Source organism: Rhipicephalus sanguineus, chromosome 3 (assembly GCF_013339695.2).
Source record: "Rhipicephalus sanguineus isolate Rsan-2018 chromosome 3, BIME_Rsan_1.4, whole genome shotgun sequence".
Taxonomy (NCBI): domain Eukaryota; kingdom Metazoa; phylum Arthropoda; class Arachnida; order Ixodida; family Ixodidae; genus Rhipicephalus; species Rhipicephalus sanguineus.
This window is the reverse complement of record NC_051178.1, coordinates 132,702,065-132,714,420: the sequence shown is the minus strand read 5'-3', so window position 1 is coordinate 132,714,420 and position 12,356 is coordinate 132,702,065. Positions and strand designations below refer to the sequence as shown.

Here is a 12,356-nt window from a genome sequence, read left to right as displayed (position 1 = left end):
ATTGACCGTTTAAGTTGTTTCTGCTTTGCATTCAACACCACCAGTGTGAGGTGAACTGTCAGCAAATGCTGTAGGAACCAACACTGATTGTGTGAAAGGTAAACCTGAAATGTTTGGCATTTGCATTTGCACAGGGAGAACGGAGTGATCCTGGCGGACGAGATGGGCTTGGGAAAAACAATTCAAACGATCAGCTTCCTGACGTACCTGTTTAACCATCATGCCCTCTATGGGCCTTTCCTGCTGGTTGTGCCTCTCTCCACATTGGCATCCTGGCAGAAGGAGTTTGCTCAGTGGTCTCCTGACATGAATGTCGTCGTCTATCTTGGAGACGTTTCCTCTCGCAGCATGGTAGGTGCAAAAAGTATTCACCCTTTGCAAACCATCAGACTTATCTCGTGCCAGCAATACTGGCTGGAATTTCTTTTGTTGTTTTGGGTGTTTCAATGTGAAGAGTAACTAATCGGTAATGAAGCATTGATGACTGCATAAGGGTAGCTTTAGACCTTATTCTCCAATACACTGAAGGGGAATAGGTGTCTCAGGGTTTATTTGTATAGGGTATTTGCATCAGAAGCTGGGCACTTTGTCTTGAAGATGCTCTACTTGCAACTCAAGAATGCATCCTCTACTTCCTATTTTTCTGTGATGGGCAGCGTAGAATATTTTATTACTGTTTGCGTATGTTAGCTATGGCAAATAGAATAGTGCCCCCGCCCCCCTAAACAAAGACTTCGTTGCATTTTTTGGTTTACGTGTGGGGAGCATCTTTATGAGGCTGCAATATGCTGCTTTTGCTCAAGTTGCATGGTGAAAGTATCGTTCGATACCTTGCATTTCAGATTCGTGAGCATGAGTGGTGTCATCCAGGCAACAAGAGACTGAAGTTTAATGCAATTCTGACCACATACGAGATTCTTCTGAAGGACAAAGTGAGTGCTACTGTGTGTTGCATTTGTTCCCCATTTGTTCTCCATTTGTTCAAATGACGCTGAAATTTGGTGGAGGAAGTGCTGTGGCATAATGTAGAACTGTTGGCTTGTCAAAGTGGAATTGCACATTCTTGAACGTTTCTTTTGCATGTTGCATAGGTGACACAGTTGCTGCTTCAAGCTCTCTTGTGCTCTTGTTTACTCTGAGCTTGTCTCTGCTGTTTACAGGGCTTCTTGGGCAACGTCAGCTGGGCTGTTCTTGGAGTTGATGAGGCACACAGGCTCAAGAATGATGACTCCCTCCTGTACAAGTCACTCTTTGAATTCGACACAAATCATCGCCTCCTCATTACTGGCACACCGCTGCAGAACTCATTGAAGGAACTCTGGGCACTACTTCACTTCATCATGCCTCAAAAGTTAGTACTATTTAAAAAAAAAAAGCAAAAGAAACAAGCTTGCCGGTTTAGCTGGCCTGCTTTTTTCTTCGTCTTGTGATATAATGAGTAGAACTTGAGTGTAACCTTGTTAATACAAACATGGAGAGTTTGTCATGACTACACAATAAACAAAGAGTAGTTCGCACTAATGAGCAATCACGAACTTGCATCTACCTGCATGTGCCGCTGCCAACGAAAAAAGAACTTCGACGCCTAAGTAGATGCTACCATACCACACTGAGGGAATTTTCCCCCTCCAAAACCAATGTGATGATAGGCAGTGGGCATTTCAAAACTGGTTAGTTGGCGCACTGGCAGAGTGGACAGCCTATTGACTCATTCAAGTTCCACAGACAAGGGACAGACGAGTTCCACAGATTCATATATACATATATGAGTTTGTACAATAACTTGCCGAGTCAAAACTCGCAGTGCTCTTTTAATCACGCTGTACGTACTTGCTTAGTGATAATGAACCCGTGCAATTGTGCACAGCTTGACGCCTACTGAAGCACATGCTGTCATTTCACCGGCATGCTTGCTGTGCATGTTTGTCCAAGTTTTTTTTGTCACCCACACTGCTCCTGGTTGTGCACATGGCAAAAACTATTGTGCCATGGAGGATGCTGAGCTTTTGTTGTGACAATGTAAGCAGCAACAATATCAGCGGTACACTTGTGTTATTAAAAGTGTGCAGTGTGCTTCCAATGCCAGTATGCCGTGCGCACAGCTGTCCGAAGTAGTGCAGATGTTTATATTTGCGATAGCATTTATAGCCATAGGTCAACAGGGATAGAAGCCCTCATGTTATTTGCCAAGACTGTTGCCCTGCCTCCTGTACGTTTGTGATGCTTATCCGTAGTCATCATTGCACCTGTGAAGTGCCGTAATTATTGGTAGACTGGTCGCTATAGTTTTCAGAATAGTAAAATATCTCATGTAACACAGTGCGGCGTCACAACACTGCAGGTCGAGACAGACCATAAATGGCCTGAATTTATTTCAGCTAATGATTATCGAGTCAGATTCTTGCTTCCATGGGGCTTCATTGTTTTGCCCGATGTTGGAATCAACTACTCTAGTGAACCACTCACAGGTCTTGGTTCCAGCACTGTAAATTTCATTAAGCATTTTGATGACAAATTGAACATGACTTTTTGGCTTTAAAGCGTAGGAGGCCTGTTAAGCCCTACAAACTGGCCCAGAAACAAGTGTGAAAAGCAGCCCATAGTACTATTATTGTCATTGATTCACCCTTCTACAAAGTATCAGTACATTCAAATGCTTGACATTGCCTGACATTATTATTGCAAGGATACCATAGACAGCAATGGGTAGTGTGTAGTAAGCATGTCATTTATCCTTTTCTTGCAGGTTTGATTCTTGGGAGGACTTTGAGGCAGAGCACAAAGAGAGCGCTGACAAGGGCTACACCAAGCTGCACAAGCAGCTTGAGCCATTCCTTCTGCGGCGAGTCAAGAAAGATGTGGAGAAGTCGCTGCCAGCAAAGGTTGAGCGCATCCTTCGTGTGGAAATGACCACTGTGCAGAAGCAGTATTACAAGTAAGTGTGCCTCAGCCCCTTCGTGTTGCTTGAGACATTGTATTGAAATGAAAAATGCAGAGATTTCCTTGTGCCAGCCTGGGGCTTCACTCTAGTGCACAAAATGTGCATCGTCATTTGTGGTCTTGCGGGCAGTTGCATCCTTCGCACCAGGCAGCATTGTGCTCACACCTCTTAATTGTAGCATAAAAGGCTCGTGGCCCCCTTGCTCTGCTGCTCAATGTAAGACAAGATGTTCCAACGTTGTGATCTGCGCACGAGCGGGATGGTTGTGAAATCGATTGGTGTCATGCCTAGCCTAGTGTTCTTGTTTCATTGTGTTTTTATTTCTCTGTGTGCCTAAGTGCGTGTCTTGCTTTCAGGTGGATTCTGACGAAAAACTACAAGGCACTTTCCAAGGGCCTGAAGGGGTCTCAATCTGGTTTCATTAACATCATGATGGAGCTCAAGAAATGCTGCAATCATGCCATGCTCATTCGACCACCTGACAATCCTAACAACCTGGATGCACTGCAGGTGTGTGATACTGCAGTACCCTATCTTCTTGAGCAGTCAGTTGTTTTTGAATTTTCAGACACTGTGAGACTAAATAAAAAGAATGAGTTTTCGCATACAAGTACTTGTCCTCTTCTGTTAGAGAGAATTCAACAGCATTGTGCACTTGACATCGAACAACCTACTCATTATTTACACTATTCAATATTGGTAGTGACAGTCCTAGTTCAAATTTCTTTGTTTGCCAACTTTATTGTGCTGTAAATTTAGTGCTCCCTAAATCAGTTATAAATTACCGTATTTATGCTGTTTCAGCGCAAAAAAATTTTTTCGAATTGCTTGAAGTCTACCTTCGGATTATTGTCAAATGCTAGCCTGAAAACTACCGTGATGCACTTGATTCAAATCAAAACCTCCCAACATCAGTGGTTCCTCAATAGATTGGCCACGCAGGGGGGCGGCCAGCCGCCCTAGTCACATAGGAAAAGGGGGGGGGGGGTGCGCAGTCTGCCCCATACATTGACTTAATAGGGTGGGGGCCGCTGCAATGAACCTTCGACCCCCTCCGTGAAGGGGAGCCCTGCGCACACCTATGCCTGTGACGTTGATGAGTGAAGCAGTCTTGCTGCTCAAAAAGCACTTTTTGGGCTGTGATATCTAAAATAAAGGTACTGTCTTTCTGCCGTAGGACCCGTGGCAGTTTTATCTTTTTCTTGTGGGCAGCCTGAAAAGTCTTTCTTCACTGTACAGTTCGGGTCGTGTTACATTTTAGTAAATATGAAAGAAATGAATTTTAAGGGCTCATTCCTTTGTTTGATACAACCTTAATCAAAACCAACAGATAATGAAGCCAAGGAAGGTATAGGAGATGTTAATTGTACCATTTTAACTGTATTGTAGTAATTCTGATATAAATTTGACAAAAGTAAACTGAACGAAAAGACAACTTGCCACCGGCAGGGAACGAACCTGCAACCTGAAGGTTGCGGTTTCGGTTCCTGCCGGTGGCAAGTTGTCTTTTTGTGCACATTTATATCGTAATTACTACAGAACACTTAACGACCCCTATACGTACCTTTGCATTGTTATCTGTTAGTTTTAATTAATTTCAGTAAATACAATACAGTTGAACCCCTTTATAAAAGACGTGCATCGGGGAGCAGTTCTTGTCCCTTATACGAGGTGTCTCTTATAAGCAGGGTACCATTTTCTCATTTTCTGACCAACCCCTATTTTGATGTAGGCCCACTAGTGTCTCTTATACCCCTTTGTTTTTTAATCAGTGTCTCCTATAAAGGGGTTCAACTGTAGTAGTTAACCTCCCCTTAAATTGATCCTAATTGGAAAATTCTGTGCTCAGCTTATTGCTGTTGGTAAAACCGTTGTCCTTCCTGCAGCAAATCATCCGGGGCAGTGGCAAGCTACTGCTGCTGGACAAGCTGCTGTGCCGGCTGCGGGAGACGGGCCACCGTGTGCTGGTATTCTCACAGATGGTGCGCATGCTGGACATCATAGCAGACTACCTGCAGATGCGCAGGTTCCCGTTTCAGCGCCTTGATGGCTCCATCAAGGGCGAGCTTCGGCGGCAAGCCCTCGATCACTTCAATGCTGATGCCTCGCAGGTTAGTGGGCAGCACTCGGCAGATCAACGAATGTTTTCATTCTTGACCTGATTTAGTGATTCGTGCACATATCTTTTGGCCAGTTGTAAAGGTGTGCCTTCATAGCAAAGTCGTCGAGTTTCTCACAGGGTTGCACATGGTTTGGTTATGTTTCGATGCTGTTAATTACCTTTTTCTCTTTATCAATGGCTTACAAGAGCCTTTTGGCAGAGTTTGGAAAGCAAGCTGTGAAGCAATGTCTTGTTAATCTTATCTGGTTGCCATTTTTCTCTAATGAAATGCAGGTAAGTGCATGTAATTTTGTACTTTTTCTGCATTTTGGTACTCAATCACATCATTCCCGCTGCAGGTGTTGTAGCCTATTGTTGGTACTAGTACAGTAGAACCCCGCTGTTACGTTCCTCACTGCTGCGTTTTCCCGGCTGTTACGTCGTTTTCCGCCGGTCCCGGCATAGCTCCCATAGGATACAATGTATTGGGAACCCCGCTGTTACGTCGTAACTGTCGGACCGTTCCCGTATGATACGTCGCGAAGTGCGCCCGGAGCCGACCGAGTGACTACCAAAGAGAGCGGCCATGGTGCATTTTCACGCAGCTTGGCCTCGTTTGACCGTAATATTAGCCGCATGAGAGGTGCAAGCAACAGAATCTTTCAATTGATGCAAACAAAAGCATGGCCTTCGAGATTCAAATTGCAAAGATGGCGTCTATGACGTAACTGCTCGCGAAAGCAAGGCCTTCGAGATTGGCATTTACTATTGACAAAAGCATAGCCTCTGAGATTTGCATTGGACAAACATGGCGTGTATGACGTAATTGCTTGCGAAAGCAAGGCCTTCGAGATTGGCATTCACTTCTGCCATCGCGTTGGCGTAGACTCATCATCATCGTTATTTGTCGGAGAACGGGAGGAGTTCGAGCTGGTTGGAGCTCGCATGGTCGTGCGTGCGGTTCGCGGTCGGACTCGCCGCGCCGGTCGTGATTGCGTGTGCTTAGTTCTTTCATGCCTACAGCTGTTGGTGTTAAAAAAATCACATACGTTGATTACATTTCTGTGGATAAGGCCGTCCTAAGCTCCGTGTTTCTATCCATCGACTAGATCGCGGCTGAGCGCGCCAATTTTCGTGCTGCTAGTAAGAATTGAAATAAAATTCTGTACCACTAAATATTTTGCCGTTTTTCCTGTTTTTCGGCTCTTACGTTTCCCGGCTCTTACGTTTATTTCCTACGGTCCCTTCAAAAACGTATCAGCGGGGTTCTACTGTAGTTGGTTTATGACCGATAATTTGTCAACTTCTTTTGTCTTTCTTCTAGGACTTCTGTTTCCTGCTCTCCACGAGGGCGGGTGGTCTGGGTATCAACCTCGCGACGGCCGACACGGTGGTCATCTTCGACAGTGATTGGAACCCACAGAATGACCTCCAGGCTCAGGCCAGAGCCCACAGAATTGGCCAGAAAAATCAGGTATATAGAGATTTCTTGCCAAGCTGCTTGTTTGTTGTGCACCATCACTACCAAAGATCTGAAACGAGCCAAGTCCAAAGAATTTCAAGGCGGCTTGTGCATGCAAACTCAAATTGTGACGCGCAACTTAATGACCTGTGTCCACTATGAATTTGCATGATGCTTGTCTAGCATGCACTGCATATTGTTGAGGTGTGGGAACAGGCACAGGTTATAGTGTGTACATATCACTGGCGATCCAAACTTGGAGCAACATGTTAGCTTTACTTGTTCGTGAATGTACAGGCAATCTTGGGAAGATAAGGCACTAAATGCTGGTTGGTCTGACCAAATGACTAACAACTGTCAAAACACAAGCCTTTTGTGCCGTATCTTTTAACGCCATTCAGTTACACGCATTTAAACACCAAACCCAACAGATTGATTCAGTGTCGTGGACATTTTTGTTTGTCAGGTGAACATCTACCGTCTTGTGACTAAAAACAGTGTGGAGGAAGACATCATTGAACGTGCAAAACGGAAAATGGTTTTGGACCATCTGGTCATTCAGCGAATGGACACCACTGGACGTACAGTGCTTTCCAAGAGCAATGCACCATCTAGGTGAGCCGCAGCACCTGTTTAGGTGATGGTACAAGTCTTGCGATGTGAGGACACGGGGGGGAGTCTTGATGAAGCAGATGGCCACAATGAACAGTCCTGAAACATCTTTCATTTTTCAGCAACACAACTCCTTTCAACAAAGAAGAATTGGCGGCCATACTGAAATTCGGTGCTGAAGAGCTCTTCAAAGAAACTGAGGAAGGAGACGAGGAGCCTCAGGTGTGTGATGAACATTATGTATATGACTTCATTGTATTTGCTACAGCTTGTCTGGAAGCACACACTCACATTCGTGTTCTCATATAGGTTGACATTGATGAAATCCTTCAACGAGCTGAGACAAGAGAAGAGCAGCCATCTACTGTTGGAGATGAACTTCTAGGTTCTTTTAAGGTAAGTGAGTCTCATTTCTTCTCTTAAATACCTTTGGAACCTCGGAGGGTTTTATGCACCTCCTCGCTGGCCTGGGTGTAGTTTCCATGGATGTTTCCCCGTTTGAGATAGAGTAAAACCTCAGTGATACGATCACGGCTCGTACAAATTTCAGGGTGACATTCTGTGGTCCCGGCCAAGGCCCATTAGCCTGCAATGTAATGGAGTACGGTTCTTGCGAACCGATTTTCACCCCGCGTTGTGTTTGATACGAACGTATGCTACAGTATGACCTCGTTACAACGGATCTGTTTACAACAGACATTTGGATATTACATTCCAATTTGCGGCGTTATGCCGACCTCCGTATTTGTTCCATTGATTGAGCTTCGTTTACAACGGATTCTGGTACAACGGACATTCGGATATAATTGACTAAAATGTCAGGCCAGCAAGGTGGTCAGGACTCCTTTAGAGCGGACTTTTCTACCACGGACATACCAAATTCAATAACTTCCGACTTGAAACATCGCTTAGCATACTTTTGGGACGGGAACAGCGCGCCGCGGATATCGACGTACCGATTTTAGAACGAAGGCCGCCGATCTCCTGTCTGTCAATGATCAGCTATGCCTAGCTGTAGCGACAAAAAACTGGCGCGCAGCATGCTTGGTGTTGCGTTTTGGTACGCTGACGCGCGAAATTGCTAGCCGCTGCCACCACTTCTCCGAGCGGTCGCTGCGCGGCGAGCTTGGCCGGGGGGTCCGCTTTCGCATGTCCGCTAGCACAATGTTCTTGCTCACAAAGTTCGATTTGTCTCATACAGCGGCACCGTGAGCGGAGTTAGGCCTAGCCACGACATCGAGTAGAAAGCTTGGTTGCGATGTGCATGGCCGCGGTGCCCAATATTTCAGAGTACGCCATGCTCGATCGCGAGTACAAAGAGTTGTCCCGCGGTGGTCTTCGTCATAAGCTCCAAAGTGCTGATAAGAAGAACCTCTAACAGCGGATCCAACGAGTCAACGCTATTACAGTCGCACGTATGCGATGTTCAACGCACGTCTGCAATGTTCGCAACGAGTGCGGCGCGCTATCGTAATCTGATGATTGAGCTTCCGCTTGCAGCTGCCAAACTAAAGCGTTCTAAATTATCATCGACCCGTGAACACAGAACGAGTGCGAACGCGTCACTAATTAGCGCAATTTTCGACAGCCACGACCTCGTGACGCACAAGCAACAGACGACGATCCCGAAGCGAGCCTCACGGCAGAAGCAGCCGATCGGAGGCCTTGAATTGAACTTCAAACATGTGCTTTTTGTACGCTAGTTACAGAATGGAGGAGCTAGCTGAAACAGAGAACGTGAACACGGAGAAATTCTCTTTATGACGAGTCCAAAATGGTGGCGCCCGGTCGCGTCGTTGCCAAGGTATAATTTTGAAAGACGCTTTTTTTTTGCTATTTCCCCAATTTTGCCATTTTTGCTATTTCCCCAAGTCGGCAGACGCAAAAAAAAACTTTTTATAGCACTACTACATAGTTTTCAGTGAAAATATTTTGGAATCGGATAGAAAATAGGCTACAGAAACTGAAAGTGAGATTTTCCAAAAATCGCATTTTTTTTTTGGTCCCTCGTTAAAAATAAGACCTTGTTTGTGACTCGTAATTATCTCCGGTTATAACAGACCCATTCAGCGTTTACATAAAAGTCTGTTGTAACAGTACTTGGATTTTACATACTCCCTTTACAACAGACCAAAATCCTCTTCACTATGAAGGTCTGTTGTAATCAGGTTATACTGTACCACGCAGTTACAAATAGGTGCTGCCCGCAATGTTGTGGAAGACGCGGGAATCACGCGGGCACGGCAACCCAAGCGCGGACACGCGCCGCACCACCAGTTAACCATCAACGCCATGTCGTAGTCTCCGAGATGCGCCTTCGTGTATGTTCTCGTTTAGATTACAGATGACATTGGCACTGCGTTTTTTTTTTTTTTCTGCTGCATTGCGTCGATGCGTGCTGCTTGTGCTCCAGGTAGCGTCGTTGTACTGTGCTTACACACGCCTGCCACGTCAATGCAAGCCATGTCCTCGCAATCAGACATCCTATGAAAGGTGGACGAGGACCGAAAGATGAAGTGGATGGTCTTGGCGAAGGAGCTGGGCTTCGCAGTGTCAACATGCACTATTGTTCAGGACACGCACATCTGCCAAATCTCCGATTTCCACGGGAGACTTCCGAATTACGAGCAAACTTCACGATTGTGCAGGCACGGCTGTAAATCTCCCGAAAAACATCCCTAACACCACCGTGATAAGAAAAAAAAACGGAGGATAGTGGTAAAATTTTCTGGCCTTCATCTATCACGTGCAAAGTGCTTCGTAAGTCGCTTTCACCGCAGTGCTCTGGTGTCATGCGGAAAAGCGTACTAAGATTTGGAAGGGGCTACTTGTTCATTAAGTACACACACACACACGCACCTATATTTAATTATGATCGTTGACGTCTAAAAACGTTACTGTCGATCATTCAGATCTGTTCACGACATTGCTGCGGCCCTGAGACACAATAAATGAAAATGTACGCCAGCTTTCTTTTGTTGCATACTAATCTTCCATGTTTTCTGGTGATACGAATTTTGGATGATACAAATATTTTTGGTGACGCCGCGAGATTCGTATCACGAAGGTTTTACTGTATTGACATTGAAAGCTTCATGGTATTATCAGCATGTCATTCTGTTGTTTCAAAATTTCAAGAAAAGAAGCTTATAGTTTACATGTGAACGTGGAATGTTTGTGAGAGTCTGCTTGCGTTTGTGTGCCTACAGGTTGCTAGTTTCAATTTCACCGAAGAAGAGGAAGTGGGTGCTGTGTCTGCCAAGGGGCTCGCTGAAGACGAGTCATCCCAAAGCAAAGACTGGGATGACATCATCCCCGAGGCTGACCGCAAGAAAGTTGAGGAGGAGGAGCGACTGAAGGAGGAGCTTGAGCTTTACCTGCCGCCTCGAAGTCGCAAGTCCATCCATCAGGTACTTGTCTGGCATTGAACCACATAGTTTTGCCTTCGTTCACAAGAAGCTGTACTAAGCTGCAATTTTTTTGTATGCATGCAGTACTCATTTTTCATTGGCCCTTGTACAATTTTTTGCACCACTGAGTAATGTCCCTGTGCTGTGAGAAGCTGCAGATAGGGGCTCTACATTGTGTTTTGATGTCTTGTCCCAGACTGCAAATTCAGACAGTGAAGACGGGCGATCACGGAGGAGAGACAGGGGCTCTGGTGCTGGCTCAAACGGATCAGATGACGACTCTCGTCCACGAAAGCGTGGCCGCCCGCGGCTTATTCCACGCGACACGGTCAAAGGCTTCACGGATGCTGAGATTCGCCGTTTCATCAAGAGCTACCGCAAGTTCCCTGCCCCGTCTAAAAGGTCAGCATTCCCTGCAATTTTATTTCTCTCTTCTTCCCACAAGAAAGGAACCTCCAGAAAAAGATGGTTGATCCCTCCGTCATAGGAATCGGAATAACACAAAAGTAAAGCGTGCCCTTACAGAAGTAACTGAATGTTTACTGTACGTTGATATAAGAGAGTTTGCACAATGTATATTGATGTCTGGCAGCTATAGCATCGTTTAATGTGGATGCACCCACTTTGATGATTGGTGGTACATCTCCATCCCGACGACTAATGTCCATGTTAAATGATTACACAAAACCTTGCGGTAGTGAAAGCGTAATCAGAGAACGAGGTGTGATAGCCAGAAGAGCGTCGCATATTGGACGCAGAACTTGGTCGCCATCCCGCGGCATGTTAAAATGTGATTGAACACCACGGCTGGACTAGAGGGAACCGCAAAGCGCGTCGTGCCATCCCCCGGCCGCAATTTTTTTCGGGGCGAGCGCGTGAGCGGGGAACGCGGTGTAACAGTGAGGCAGGCGCACGTCGCAAAGCTATTTTTGGTTTCGATTAGCGTGATGCTATGAGCGAAGCCGACGCTTTTACGACGCTTGGGCTAAGATCGCCACCTCGCGGTGTGTTAAGGCATTGACAAAATTGAACTTCTATTGAAAATGCGCCGAATGGGGCGGACGTGTAACGCATTGCAGGTGTTAATCGCGGAGGCCACTGTAATGACAAATTACATTACTTTACCACTTCCAGAGTGCAACACCACCCCGCCGACCGGGAGAGTGGTAGATATAAAAGGCGCGTTTGTGAAGCGTCTAGAGTCTGTGACCGTGGCGTAGTGAATAGCGTGCCCAGCATCTGTTGCTGCGGACCGAGCGGTCGTAGGTTCGATGCCCGTTGACGGAACTTTTTTCTTTGCCATCTGATCGTGTAAATTTTTTCGACGTCATTTCTGTGACGGAAATACGTCACTGAAGTCTTGGTGGACCCCGGCATAAAACACTTTCGTGTTAAAAAGTTCTTCAAGGAAAAGTTTCGCGTGTCATTGCCACAAGCTGAGCTTTTGAAGTCTTTCACCACTGCTTGCCGTGTCCCATCCATAAAATAGCTATTGTTGTAAGGTTGCTGCATTCTAAAACATAACTGCATTACATGTAGTACACTGTACTCCGCAGTGCGAGACATTAGATCCCTTGATACCGTGTCTACGTAGGCATGGCCTGTGCAACATTAGTTCCAAGTTCTCGTGGGCCCAGGTGCAGATGCACCTGAGGCTACTTACTGATCATGTCAGCAGCTTGGCACAAGTACTGCTGCTGCTACCACTCAGGCTGTATTCCCCACTGTGCAAGTGGCATGCGCTACTGCCCTCGAGTATAAGGCCTCACCTGCAATGATTCAGTCAATGTTTTGTGTAAACTGGCTACAGTCAACCTCTAACGACTGCTT

General features: G+C 45.9%; 1 protein-coding gene across 2 annotated transcripts in view; it reads left to right on the top strand.

Annotated features, from left to right (window-relative positions):
* LOC119387165 (chromodomain-helicase-DNA-binding protein 1) overlaps positions 1-12,356 on the top strand; it is a 54,932-nt gene that overhangs the window by 23,109 nt on the left and 19,467 nt on the right. For both annotated transcript variants that reach the window (XM_049413391.1, XM_037654475.2), the window contains exons 11-22: positions 135-351; positions 843-932; positions 1,161-1,351; positions 2,747-2,935; positions 3,298-3,451; positions 4,828-5,052; positions 6,367-6,516; positions 6,971-7,119; positions 7,239-7,338; positions 7,426-7,512; positions 10,326-10,526; positions 10,723-10,928. In XM_049413391.1, the coding sequence (XP_049269348.1) occupies positions 135-351; positions 843-932; positions 1,161-1,351; positions 2,747-2,935; positions 3,298-3,451; positions 4,828-5,052; positions 6,367-6,516; positions 6,971-7,119; positions 7,239-7,338; positions 7,426-7,512; positions 10,326-10,526; positions 10,723-10,928 (1,959 nt within the window). The remainder of the gene's footprint in view (positions 1-134; positions 352-842; positions 933-1,160; positions 1,352-2,746; positions 2,936-3,297; positions 3,452-4,827; positions 5,053-6,366; positions 6,517-6,970; positions 7,120-7,238; positions 7,339-7,425; positions 7,513-10,325; positions 10,527-10,722; positions 10,929-12,356) is intronic.